Consider the following 13,610-nt stretch of genomic DNA (forward strand, 5'->3'; position numbering starts at 1 on the left):
ATAGTAAAATAAGAGAAATCAGAGCTCGAACGGAAAGATTTAGGTGTCCCTTTTTCCCAAGCGCCATTCGAGAGTGGAATGGTAGAGAAGTAGTATGAAAATGGTTCCATGAACACTCTGCCAGGCACTTAAGTGTGAATTGCAGAGTAACCATCTAGATGTAGATGTAGATCCGCGATGGCACATGTCCAGTACTTCCACCGTGCAGTTCACATGGGATGATGAAAAAAATAAAGGCATGTAGGGCCATATTTGAAGGCACAAGAAAAATTTTCCCTCACAGTTGTATGTGTGAGGGATAGTTATAATTAAACCTTTGCTACTTGAGCGGGCCCCCATGACAAACAAGTGAGCGTAGGACATTGGAACTTCGTTGAAACATTTGTACGGACATGCGGAAGAGGAATTACGACACATCATATAAAAGAACCGCACTTTAATTTCCACGTGAGAGGGTAGTGCTTGATATTCGCGTACAGTGTTTATGTTCCAAGTTACAAGTTTTGCTCAACGTGGCGACCATCTGACGACAGCCGGAAACCACGCCAGAGGTTTCTCTACTGCTGCCCGAAAGCACGGTGGATCATGAAACGTTCAGCTGTCGTGACACAACTCGTGATCCGCTTAATAATTGCACATTGCGTCCAGCGTTCTCAGTCGTGGCAACGGTAACTTTTGCAACAAATGGCAGTCGGTCTCTCCAAGAAGCAGTTATCAAATCGCTGGTTATTTCGAACTTCCGAATACTGTTCCTCCACCCCGGTGTGGAAAGAGGACCTCTCTGTATTCCTTTAATGCATCGATACTCACGAAGAGCAGCAGTACTGTTGGTGTTGTTTTGATGAAACAGCTTTACGTGTGAAGCCCGGGTCTCCTTGTCCAGGTCATGTTGACTTTCTGCAGATGTAATGAGTTTTAATTTTTTTTTTAACGCTATCGACGTGCCAATACTGGAGCCTAACGGCTCTTACAGCTACTTACAGCGCAAATCCTGCAGCGCACAGTCTGAATATCATTCCTATAAAGTCGGGTATCGACACGGTAAATAGTTCTACGTATATACTGTGCAAAGTTTAACTGTAACTACTCTATACAATGCATGTAGCTATTGAAGTCTGGTAATTGCCGTCGTACGGCCATAATCACCTCGGATACTTTTACACATGACTCACCTTAGAACAAATGACAGCTCCGCCAGTGTACAGTTTTTTATACCTTCCTTACGCAATACTACCGCCATCTGCATATGTGAAAATCACTGTCCCATGATTTTTGTGACCTCAGAGTACATTCCCTATTGGTTAAAGCTCTTGATCTGTGACCATAGCCATATTTTCACCACGAACACACTTCCAATGCTTACCGATAGCTATAGAGTCAATTTTCGAGGTGTGATGCGACTGTATGCGTGAGTAACAAAGTCGGCTCCATTCATCATATCGGGAACCCAGGATGTGACAAGACGTCCCGAACATGGTCAAATGTGGAGCTCAGTTTCTGCATTTCCTAACGCTGTGAGTCCCTTTAGCTACCGCTTGACATTACTCCTATTAACAGCATCTTTCCCAAATTGTACACAGACGTTTACATTCACCACGGTTTATTGTTCCGCAAACCAAGAATTTGGTTGCAATATATTATTTGTAACGAATATTTTTATACGAGTAGATCCCATTTTTTGGGTTAACTACGGCTATACCATCTAACCGAATCTTTGAAATTTTGCACGCGTTCAGAGGAAACATCAAATTTAAAGCATATTTTCCAAGTGCAAAGAACACTGCTAACGCCTCCAATTCATAAGTGGACTATTTCTTTAGTCTGTACCGCCATTAGACTGTTGTTTACTTGCAGTGTTACATTTACACTTACACGATCATGATTTCGGCTTCAAAGTGCCATTATCAAGTATTTTAAGTGTTATACAGTGCCTAAGATGACATACTGTCGTATTTAAAATACACTATTAGACATATTGTCTAACAGAGTATTTTAAATGCGAGCGTATGTCATCTTAGGCTCTGTATAACACTTAAAACACTTGATAATGGCACTTTGAAGCCGAAAGCATGATCGTATAAGTGTAAATGCAAAACCTGCAAATAAATAACTGTCTAATGGCGGTACTGACTTTTAAGAAATATATTATGTGGCTCCGCATTATGAAAAAATTATTATAAGTGGACTACCTTTCTTCCATGCTATTTAAAGACAAAGAAGCAACAGAAACCAGCCGACGTCTAAGCACTTGTGATCGGAACTTCCTTCAACTATTGTAATAATTCCAGCTCTTCGTCTATGCGGTTACTATTATAGCCGCCTTCGGCACACAGTTCACTGAGCAGCTCATCTCTCTTCCACAACTGGGGGTCGGGTACAGGTCAAGCACTGACGTTGAAACACGGAGACCAACTTCCGAACGAGTCCCTAAACAATCCCTGCACAAACCACACCAGTCTCTCTGTACCACCAACCACGATTGTACGACAGTCGTCGTCGGTGTCGGGGCAGGAGAATAGCGAAGTAATATCGAACTTCTGAACACACATGCCCTTATTTTGCCGTGCGAGCCCACTTAAGACTCTTGAGTCCAGTGGCTATAGCCAGATAACGCTACGTCGAGCCATGTGATACGTCCACTGCCTGAAACACCGCTCTCAGTGTAGGTAATGGCAGTGGCGCAAGTAGTGCCATCTGAAAAACCTTGTCTGCGTCGCACTCGCTGTCATTGGCGGATATAGCACCTGCAGTTTCGGAAGTTTGCTTGCTGGTGCCATCTGACGTACGCTGAACACTCTGCCCGCAGCTACGACGCCCGCGACCGGCCCATGCAGGCGGGCGCCCACTGGCGGGACATGGCGCTGGTGGGGGACCGCGTCTTCTTCCGCACGGCGACGTCGCCACCCGAGTTGGCCATCGGCGAAGTGCGTGAGAGCGACAAAGGGCTCTACCGCTGCAGGGTCGACTTTCGGGAGTCGCCCTCCAGGACCACCCGCATCCGGCTCGACGTCGTTGGTGAGTGTCGCGCAACCATCTCGTGCTCTTCAGAAGTAGCTCAATGCACTCTATAATGCACTCTGCGTTGCTGATGTCTCTTACTGTATAAAATGTCAACGAAGGTCCATGCAGTGCCCCAATATCTATCAAAATCATTTCCATGAACTTTTTAGTATAGTCCGTGTGTATACGCACATGTCGATTTTCACCACTCTGCAGAAGCGCTATCTTTGGATGGTACACCCTATTAATCGGCTTGTCCAGATACTTATTTTTTCCAAACTAAAAATTTTTATATTTCAACGTTGAAAGAGATAATTAACCATAGTGTTTATCCAGATAGTAACTGACTCGTGCAGTACATATGTTAGAAATTACTTCACCAGTTGTATAGTTACCCTTACTATGTCATAGAGAAGGGAAAGTGCGCGATGTATCTGAGTTTATACGTAAACTGAAGTTCGAGAGGGAGGGGGCGAGGGAGAAGGGAAAGTGAAGGATTACCGATGTGAGTTGCATCAGGACATTACGCGGTATCGGCGGCAACGCGCAAATATGTGTACCAAACCTGGATTCGAACCTGGTATCTCCTGCTTACTAGGCGGGTCCGTGAACCAAAGCGCCATCTGGGACATAGTGCTACCGCAACTTCGCAGACTATCTCGGCACGCCTCACGGCCGACACACAGAGCGCCACCTACCCTCAGTCCCTGTCAATTTCCTCCACGCTCGAAAAAATGGCTCTAAGCACTATTTGACTTAACATCTGGGGGCATCAGTCCCCTAGACTTAAAACTACTTAAAACTAACTAACCTAAGCAAATCACACACATCCATGCCTGAGGCAGGAATCGAACCTGCGACCGTAGCAGTCGCGCGGTTTCGGACTGAAGGCGCCTAGAACCGCTCGGCCACCGCGGCCGGCCTCCTCCATGCTCGCTACTATGACGTTACCGCAGGAGCTCGGATGTACTTGGGCATCCGCACTGAACAAGATGGATCCATTGCCCATCTAGGTGAATCAATTATACGAATGCATGGTGTCTGTCTTTCGGACTTGTGTCTTTATATTTTAGCATGTACGAAAGAACAAACACCACGAATTCATATAACTGTCTGAGAGGAACTGAGGGCAGTTTGTGATGGCCCAGAGGCTCGGCACGAGCATTTCGGAAACTAGACGACTTGTCAGTATTCGAGGAATGCTATGGTGAGTGTCTTCAACACGTGGCGAAATCAAAATGAAACCGCGTACAGACCTTGTGCGGTTGGGCGGCCACCCCTCATCACATATGTCGGACGTCGTAGGCTGGGCGGACTGGTAAAACAGAACAGGCCGCGAATTGTGGAGAAACTGACATCAGACTTTAGTGCTGGGCAGAGCACAAGTGTGTCTCAACACACAGTGCACCAAACGTTACTAACGATGGACCTCCGCAGCGGACGATTCATGCATGTGCCAATGTGAACTCCACGAAATCGGCAACTGTGACTGAAATGGTTACTTTACCATCGGCACTGAACGTTGGCACGGTGGCAGAACGTTGCGTGGTCTGATGAACCCCGATCCCTTCTTCATTATGCTGGTGGGAGGGTGTGAATCCATCTTCCAGGGGGAGTAGCTCGTTGACACTGTACTGTGGAACAGAGACAAGCTGGCGCCGGATCCAGTATGCACTGGCGAACAGCCACGTGGCATACGTGGGTACAGAGGAGCTCGTGCAAGACAGCATGACGGCCAAGGAGTATCGTATACCGGCTGCATACCACGTACACCCCTTCATGTTACCAGACTGCAGTGACACTTTTCAAAAAGATAATGCGTCATATCACAAGACAAGGAGTAGGATCGAGTCTTTCGGGGAAAAGAGTGTCGAGTTCCAATTGACGTGCTGGCCTCGCATCTCGCCAGATCTGTATCCCATCCAACACAACTGGGATGTGATTGAAAGTGGCGTCACAGCCTTTCGCTCCCCTGCCCGGAGTTTACGCGAATTAGGTGACTTCAGAGTGCGGATGTGATTCCAGTCCGTGCACCGACCTATCAAGGCCTCATTGCTCCCATGCCACGGAGCTTTCAAAAAACGAGGTAGAATGGTTTTCTTTTCTTGTGCATAGTCAGATTTTCAGAGGTTACATTCTGCTTCACAGTTTCAGCTCCAGATTACCGTCTGTCATGCACTCGTTGATGAAATCCTTTTCATATAGAATCTGGGCTACTGAAACTAGGCTCACTTCGATTAATTGTTGCTTTCGGTAGAAAAAAAAAAATCTTGCTTTTCCGTTCGAAGTGATTTTGAGATACTTTCCCACTTGTTATTTTGTTTTATTTTATTTTATGTTATTTTATTTTATTTATTTATTTACTTTTTGACGGAAGATGATGCAAACCCTTTTTCTGAAAACATAGCTCTCCTTATTTTTCCACAGCTGCAACCTGCTGCTCAAATTTTCCAACTCATTATTTCATGTTTCTTGGTCCTGATGCCCAGTCAATGGACCGTAGTGGTATGGTCTTCCTCTGTTAGCAATGATACAAGAAAAACTATGAGCATGACAAAAAATAGATAAATGAACAAGACGCTTGTCTTCAACTAAGCATGAAGCGTTGATTCATATGGAAGCAACCCTGCTAACAGTGGCGAAGCAAACTTGATTTTCAGCATTCTATTATTTGGAGACCTATTTAGAAACTTCCTCTCTGATAACGCAGAACTGACGAACTGAAGTGCTTAAATTAATCATTATCTATGATGTTTCGGAGTTATGGAACGACGAAAACTGGTTACTTACGGAACTAAAGCGAAATAGCGTCATTGCTAGGCCAAGTGAGAACCATATTAGTGTCTGACCGCCTTAGACGTCTTGGCTGACATGATGTCTCCGGCTGATAACGAATTTCGCGTTATACACATGCGTTCTGAACAAAAGAAAAGCAGAAGAGGAAGAACACACGGAATGGCTGAAAATGATAACGAGAATACGGGTAGCGAAATGAGAATGTCAGAGTGTGATCAAGCGTGATCTTCCTTCTCGAGACGGCATACGAATGAAGTATTAGGGGAAAGAGAATGATATTTTGAAACGTACGAGACATGAAATCAAGTAATGCAAAGGAAGCTAATGTGAAGGTGACAACCGAGAGTCGGATAGGAATGGTGACAGATTCTGGACACACAGGAATACGATGGCGCTAAAAGTAGTTGATAATAGAAATTCCTATAAGGTCATCCTGAAAAGGACATATGCAGCACATATGTGACACATTCATTTAATTTTTTTGTTATTTTTATATGACAGGAAAGCAGAAAATAACCAGTTATTCTCTCGGTTAGTTGCCGGGGATTTATCGAGAATTTGTGTCAGACATGAAATAATGTTCGCAGATAACGACTCACCAGTTGTTCTAGTGTTTTCATATTTTTGACTATGCCTAATGTCACATCACTTTAAAGAAAATTATGATGGGATCATTTCTTCCCGAAACATGTGTTTCTAAATTAAATAAATTACACATTTCTAAATTGAATAAATGATGCATTTGATTAACTAGTGCTTCATAAGCTCCGTTTTGATATCTTTATAGGGTTGCGTTATGGATTAAAGACAGAAAATCTTCATATGAATATGACTGCGATCCATAAACCACATTAAAGTTATTCTTTCTTAAATACATAATTTGTACGACTACTCTCACAGCTGTCAAGAGTTTTAAATTGCCGGAAAATTTCATCATATGCCTGACGAAGAATATGCTGTAATAGAAACAGTTTTCGGACACAGATTTAACATTTATCATGCATGACTAACTGCGACATGAAAGTAGCGTAGGCAACATGCCAACACAATGGGAAGAAAAAGATCGAGGGGTCTCAGAGAAGACGAATATAAAATACTATAAAAACAATATGAACCTATCTATCTTGTACCTTTTCCGTCAAGTGGAGGAAAACGTAGAGTATATGCTACATATATTCCTAGATGGTAGAAAAGCATCAAATAACTAGTTATTCTATCACTAAGTTGTGGCGGAATTTATTATGATTTTGTGCCGCACAGTACAAATACATTTATCACTTGTGTGAGAAGCAATTACGATATCTTTCATGAAACTTCCTATACTTGGCTGCACTGCCACAATTGATTCATTCACTACCTCTTTTGGTCATAGACCATTATCTACTACATGAATCAACGTTAAAAAGATACAAATGACAATTGAACATCAATGTACAAAACTTCGTAAGGACACGAAGATACAGAAACCTTCCTTACGAAAAATTGGCCAATGCAAGTCACATGTCAATCATGTTGAACCATGAAATCGCATTAGCCGCCAAGCTCATGAATGATAACAGTAATTTCCCCACATCAGCACCCTGCACCATGAAAACATACGAATCTGGTCGTATGCAAGCTGGACACAATATGACTAGACGTAGTACCCGTAACCTCAAAGATAATACTACCAAGATGTCTAGTCAATTTGAAGCATGACATAAGAAATTAATTTTAATATAGAATAACAATGACAACAACGATTATAGTAAAGCCTTAAGTAATATTTGCAGAAAAGAGGATAACAGGGTGGGTACTTAATCACAGTTGTAAAATAGTTCATTTTTCTTTTTTTTAGTACAATTAACACTAGATACAAATCACAATGTGTTATCTAAAAATCGCTATTAAATGACAATAATGTCAACAATGTAACTTGTGACAAAACCACTGAAGTATACTTAACGCAAATGTGTCTGTAGCATATACTGTATATAATTTCTGAGTACGATACACAGTTCAGTGTTATCACATATGCCAACAGGCCGGGACTCAGGAACAAATGATATCTCAGTAAATGATGGAACCTGAGGTTCCCAGTACGTTACTGAAAAGTTATATGATCACAAATATAAGAGAAAATGAAACAGGGCTAGCAACACAAAGTACATAGTGTTAAATTTCAATGTCGTAATGAAGAGTACCTTAGTGGTAGCATTGCAGAAAAATTGTCAATAAAAGCATTATTTCATGTCCATATGTGAAGGTAAAGTAATTTAGCACACGGTATAAGATACAGCCAAGCAAGAATTATACGAACTGCATTTCCCAAGACAAATCAGTACGCAATTTCAGAATGTGTCAAATCAATATGGTATATCAGAGAAATAGTAAATGAGCTTATAATAGTTGTTCAAAAAGAAGGGAGAATCGGCGTGGTCTTCTTTAGGCAAGTGAACATTGTACAGAATGGGGAGAAGCGTTTGGCCAACAAATGATTGTCTAAAGTTGTATATTTTGGGAAGTGACTATAAATTAAAATAACTAAACCAACTCACGAGTTCGTACGTGTTTTGAACGAATTTCGTGGCATTTTTTAGATGCTATTCATGCATGAATAACGGAAGTTCCAGTAATAGCTACTTATTGCATGTCGAATACAATCACGCGCTCGAAGTGCGGACCGATCCCCGTACTGGTGTACGTCAGATTCACAGACTCATACTCCGTGGCGAATCTTGATAAGCTTGAACGTTACATTTAGCTTATCAAAATACTCAGATACCTTCAAGTGAACAAACAATCAGAAATCAGTTGAATTTGAGTTGGCCAGCCTACACCAAAACACAGAAACCACTTATTAATAAGGAGCTATGAGTGCAACTGAGTTTGTCTGTACACTACTGTGCACATGCTGAGGTAATACTTCTGTAAAAAAGCCGCAACTTTATCACAAATGGTGCGGATGTTGCATCCGTCGGTAATATATTTATTAAGGAATATTAAGGTTTAAGCCCTCTCGCAACACATGCTTCGATTCGGGAATTATGGAGAACCAATTTGAACGTGTTCGTTTCAAATTAAACATACCCATATTTTCCCTAAGCGATTTAGGGAATCCGCGAAAAACTTAAATACGGATGGACAGGCGGTGATTAGACGAACCACCATTCTCGCGAAAGGGAACATACCGTTTTACCAGTGCGCCACTTCATCCAGTTAGGATGTGAGGCCTATAACAATTTTTCTTTCTCGATGGGGTAATTTATTTCGTTTCCATTCTTCATTCCACAACGTAAATATACCTTCAGGACTGTAATACCGCTGGTGCATGTGTTCGCAGTTCCTCCGCAGGCGATGAGGATAATCGACACACACGGCAACGAGCTGCAGCGCCTGACGATGCCGTACGTGGAAGGCGACACCATGAGGCTGACGTGTATGGTGTCCGGAGGTATGTACTGCTGAACTAACATGCATACATGCCAGCAGCAGCGAAAGATTACAAATATAGGGCGATTTATACAAAGGAGTACGAGCTGCAGGAAACAGATGAGGAGCAAAAGAGGTGAAATGGACATATGGCCAGAACTGCGTTCCAAGGGTGGTCAGTGCACTTTAAGGTGTAAATAATAGACCTCTGACAGTCCATACGACCATTGTGTAAATAATAGACCTCTGACAGTCCATACGACCATTTTGCTTCTTATATTCTCAAGGATGGTTTCCTGTAGTTTGTCCCAATTTAACAAAATGACACTTTGTAATGCTGTAGTGATAACCAACAGACTTTACTTGAGTCGGACCTCAATTTGTAACTACCTATTATAGGAAATAATCTGTATGAAGTCCACCTAAATCTGTATATAGTTTTCTACATTTTCAAAAGTATATTATGATTACCATATATTTTTCTGCTTTTACTATATTTCATAAATTTTGCACTATGGCTGCAGTCTAATGTTTTCTATCCATCTTGGACTCCCCACCCATCCCACACCCCTACCACCTCCCAAACCCTTCCTCCCCGTGTCTTCTAGTCTCTCTCCCATTATCTCATCCCATGCTCTCACCCTGCCAGCATTCTATACCAACCTAATCTAATGGATCACTCTCGTTCCCCACCGAGCCCTCTCCCCCATTCCTCGACGCTTTGTTTGGCATTATATATCAGAGTGTCTTCTAACCACATCACCTTACTTTGAGCCTTCAACCACTCGCTTATGGGTAGGTCCGTTGAAGTTTCGTGCCCCTCCCCATCCAATACCCCATCTTTCTCCCACCTCTTCACTCTCATTTTGATTTTTCCTGCTTTAACACTTAATCAAATATGCTCTCATATCCCTACTGCTCTCATATCCCCACTATCATTTTATTCAGCCCCACCTAACCAACTCCTACACATTCTTTTTTCCCACATTTCCATTTCGCCATTATCCTTTGACATTGCCGCCTGCCCCCCCCCCCCCCCACCCCCCCCGCCCCCCTGCATTTGATTCCAAAACCATCTTTCTTTCTTAATTACACTGTTAACCATCTTAATTTTGTTAATTTTATAAGTCTTGGCACAACAGTGTATATTCCTATCTCTCTCCCATCCCTCTTCAGCAAGCATACATTTACCGCCCCCGCGTTTTTAACTCCTATTGTTAACTATCTTTTTTGTATTATCAATGGCACTTACTACCTTTGAGTTTTATTTCGTTTTGTTCCTTCTAGACTTAAGTTCCTTACCCAACTTAATGTAGGCTGAAGTATACAAGTTTATCAAAGATGATGTCGCCCAGTGCCACCCAAAAGATAATTATATATAGCTTGAAGATATTTAACATTAACAATCATATATCTATGACACTTCGTCATTTTAGTATTCTGTTGCTCTATTACTGACACTCTGTGATTTCACTGTCATTACGTTTTAAGAAAATGTGCTCATCTTTTATTTACCAGCGTAAGCCTGTTTTTTACTAAGTGTGACGTGTTCCCGCGATTATTTACTGATTTGTTAGAAGATGGTGATTTTTCTTCTGGCATTTCATGGGGAGCCAATATTTTTTTTAATTTATGGCCAACTTTGACCTTAAGTGTCCTGCAATATACGTTAAAGATATAACATGTGAGCTCATATTTCGCAATTATACGCCAATTTACATTCATTGCTTAAAACATTGTACATCTTTCGAAATTTTACGTGAGCTTACTGAGTGCAGATTTTGCTTTTAGCAAATACTTGAAAATGGCATAAAAGGCTGGAACCTGGTTTGTATTTAAATAAATAATGAAACAGTCAAACGGCCGCGTGTTCCTTTCAAAAATCAATCTGTATAGTTCGTGATGTTCGGAATCTCTCTTGTAAACTGGTCTGCATTCTGCCATCACTCTATATTTATGGATGACAATGCGCGACCGCATCGAACTGCGCAGATGGGGGAATTCTTAGGACGAGAGGATGTTCAGTGAATGGACTGGCCAGCCTATTCCCAATCCCCACCCCCCACCCCAACTTAAAACCAGTTGTACGCTGTTGGGGTGTCCTGTAGCACGTCCACATGGATCAACGACCATTTAAGGAATGTCTACCGCGCTGGTGGAGGAATGGAATGCGCTGTCCCGAAAACTCCTTACCAACTTTGTGGCCAACATGGGAGCATCTGAATCACAATTTTCATAATTTCACTGAAATGAAGGGACTGAAATGAATGGCCACAGTGAAGACAACATGCATAAAACAAAATGGTGTCCTTGAAATGCGTTCGAAAATTTTATGCTTGTTATGTAATGTATACATGTCTTGATCAATGAAAATTTTTCTCACATTTGCAATAGAACTATCATCATCAGCTATATCAAGAGGAGCCCCGATGATCGAATTAAACTGCGTTCCTTTTTATTTGTCTTACGTGAGCTCATCTTCCTTTTGATTACTTTGGTATGACCTACTGTGATTTCTCTCCTGTGCCAGCCTCTTCACCTCAAGGGCCTTAATTAATTAAAATATATGTCTTACCTCATAATTTTTACCTTCTGCGGCTACCCCGAGTATCATAGAATTTATTTCATGATGTCTTAACATGTGTCCCATCATCCCGTACGTATTCTACGCAGCATTTTCACGTATTCGTTTCCTAATAGATACTGCAGAGAATTTTATTATTTTATCAATTCATTTAATTATCAGTATTCTTCCGTAACATTACATTTCATGCAGTACCGGAATATAGCCTCAGAAATTTTTTTCTCAAGTTTAGGCTCTTGACTGACACGAATTTTTAATTTTTATTTTATTTTCCACCTGTGCCTATTTTTAGTCCTTCAATCTCGAGCTAACGTAGTAAATAAATGAAAGACATAAATAATAAACATATTTGGAGACTGGTTTCGTTGTCTTACCAAATAACAAAAAATATTGCTAGAAGTTCCGTTAAAGCCCACACGCATGGAAGTCCAAACGCAGGCCTAGTAGCCATTAGACATCGCCCCAGTTACATATAGCTCTGTCGTCACGTATATCTGCAATAGATCGAAATTACTAATTCTTCGATTCATTAGAAGTATTACTATGACGGCCTGACACATAGTAAAATATTCTTATTTTCGTATTTTCATCAATTTCACCTGGTCAGGTATGGGCCTTGCACAGTGAGTTATGACGTCCAGTTTTTCACAAATGGAACCAAAGCGACACACACACACACAGATATTCTGTACGGTTTGCTGCAGGTTAGTTATCCGTAAGCAACACCGTGATCTTTCAAATTCGACGTCCCAGAGTTTTGTAAATACAGTAAACAGCTGTTGTATTATCGATTACTGGTGTGTTTCGGTTATCCGTGCAGCGCATTACCTCAGATTATCAGGAGCACCCTATATGTAATTATTTACCTAAGAGAAATCACCAAACAGCCGTATATTTTCAGAAGTTGTTATTTTGTTCACATGACCAATTTCACCCTCTCATTAATGCCATCTTCAGGCCCCCTATGCACTCCACATATACAGAATGAGATATATCGAGGAAAGCATAACCGGAGCCATCACTGCCTAATTTCCGAGAATTTTTCATTTGTGTACTTCGAAGACTGGACAATATCAAAGGCATTCATCGATGTATCTGATTCTCCATACATCGAGTGCATAAGGGCCAGAAGATGACTTTAATGAGATGCCGAAACTGCTCGTGTAAATAAAACAACAACTTCTGAAAACATAGTGTTATTTGGTGATTTATCTTTGGTAAATATCCAACCGGCCGCCGTCCCACAACCATGATGAATCAACAGAGAACTCAATCTAATTGTATTCAACCAGCGAGAGTTGGCCTGTGCCTGAAACAATTCTTGGTACAGATATAGGTGGAAAGGGTGGATGGCTCCAGTACTTGTGCAAGTAACGCCCACAACTCGTGCGTGATCACAGGGAGGCCGCCGCCCACGCTGCGCTGGTGGCGAGAGGACAGCGTGCTGGAGTCCAGGGCGCTGGAGACGGCGTTCCCCAGCGTGCGCGAGCAGATGCTCATCCTGCCGCGGCTGTCGCGCGCAGACCTGCACGCCTCCTTCACGTGCCAGGCCGTCAACAGCGACCTCATCCCGCCCATGACGGCCACCGTGCGTCTCGAGATGAACCGTGAGTACCGGCTGCCCAGACCGTATCACTATTTATTTATTTTATTTATTTACATGTCAAGTTCCGTAAGACCAAGACTGAGGAGCAAATCTCCAAGGTCACGGAACGTGTCAGTACATGAAATTACAACATAGAAGTAATAACACATAAAAATAAATTTTCATGAACCTGAAAAACGTCAGTCCATAAGTTTAAGTAAACTCTATCAGCAA

The 13,610-nt window shown here is 42.0% G+C and overlaps 1 protein-coding gene across 1 annotated transcript in view; it reads left to right on the forward strand.

The window, feature by feature from the left end:
* LOC126482162 (nephrin-like) overlaps positions 1 to 13,610 on the forward strand; it is a 180,578-nt gene that overhangs the window by 79,385 nt on the left and 87,583 nt on the right. The window contains exons 4-6 of the mRNA XM_050106139.1: positions 2,807 to 3,015; positions 9,119 to 9,229; positions 13,192 to 13,398. Of these exons, the coding sequence (XP_049962096.1) occupies positions 2,807 to 3,015; positions 9,119 to 9,229; positions 13,192 to 13,398 (527 nt within the window). The remainder of the gene's footprint in view (positions 1 to 2,806; positions 3,016 to 9,118; positions 9,230 to 13,191; positions 13,399 to 13,610) is intronic.

The sequence above is a fragment of the Schistocerca serialis genome, chromosome 5 (assembly GCF_023864345.2).
Source record: "Schistocerca serialis cubense isolate TAMUIC-IGC-003099 chromosome 5, iqSchSeri2.2, whole genome shotgun sequence".
NCBI classification, from domain to species: domain Eukaryota; kingdom Metazoa; phylum Arthropoda; class Insecta; order Orthoptera; family Acrididae; genus Schistocerca; species Schistocerca serialis.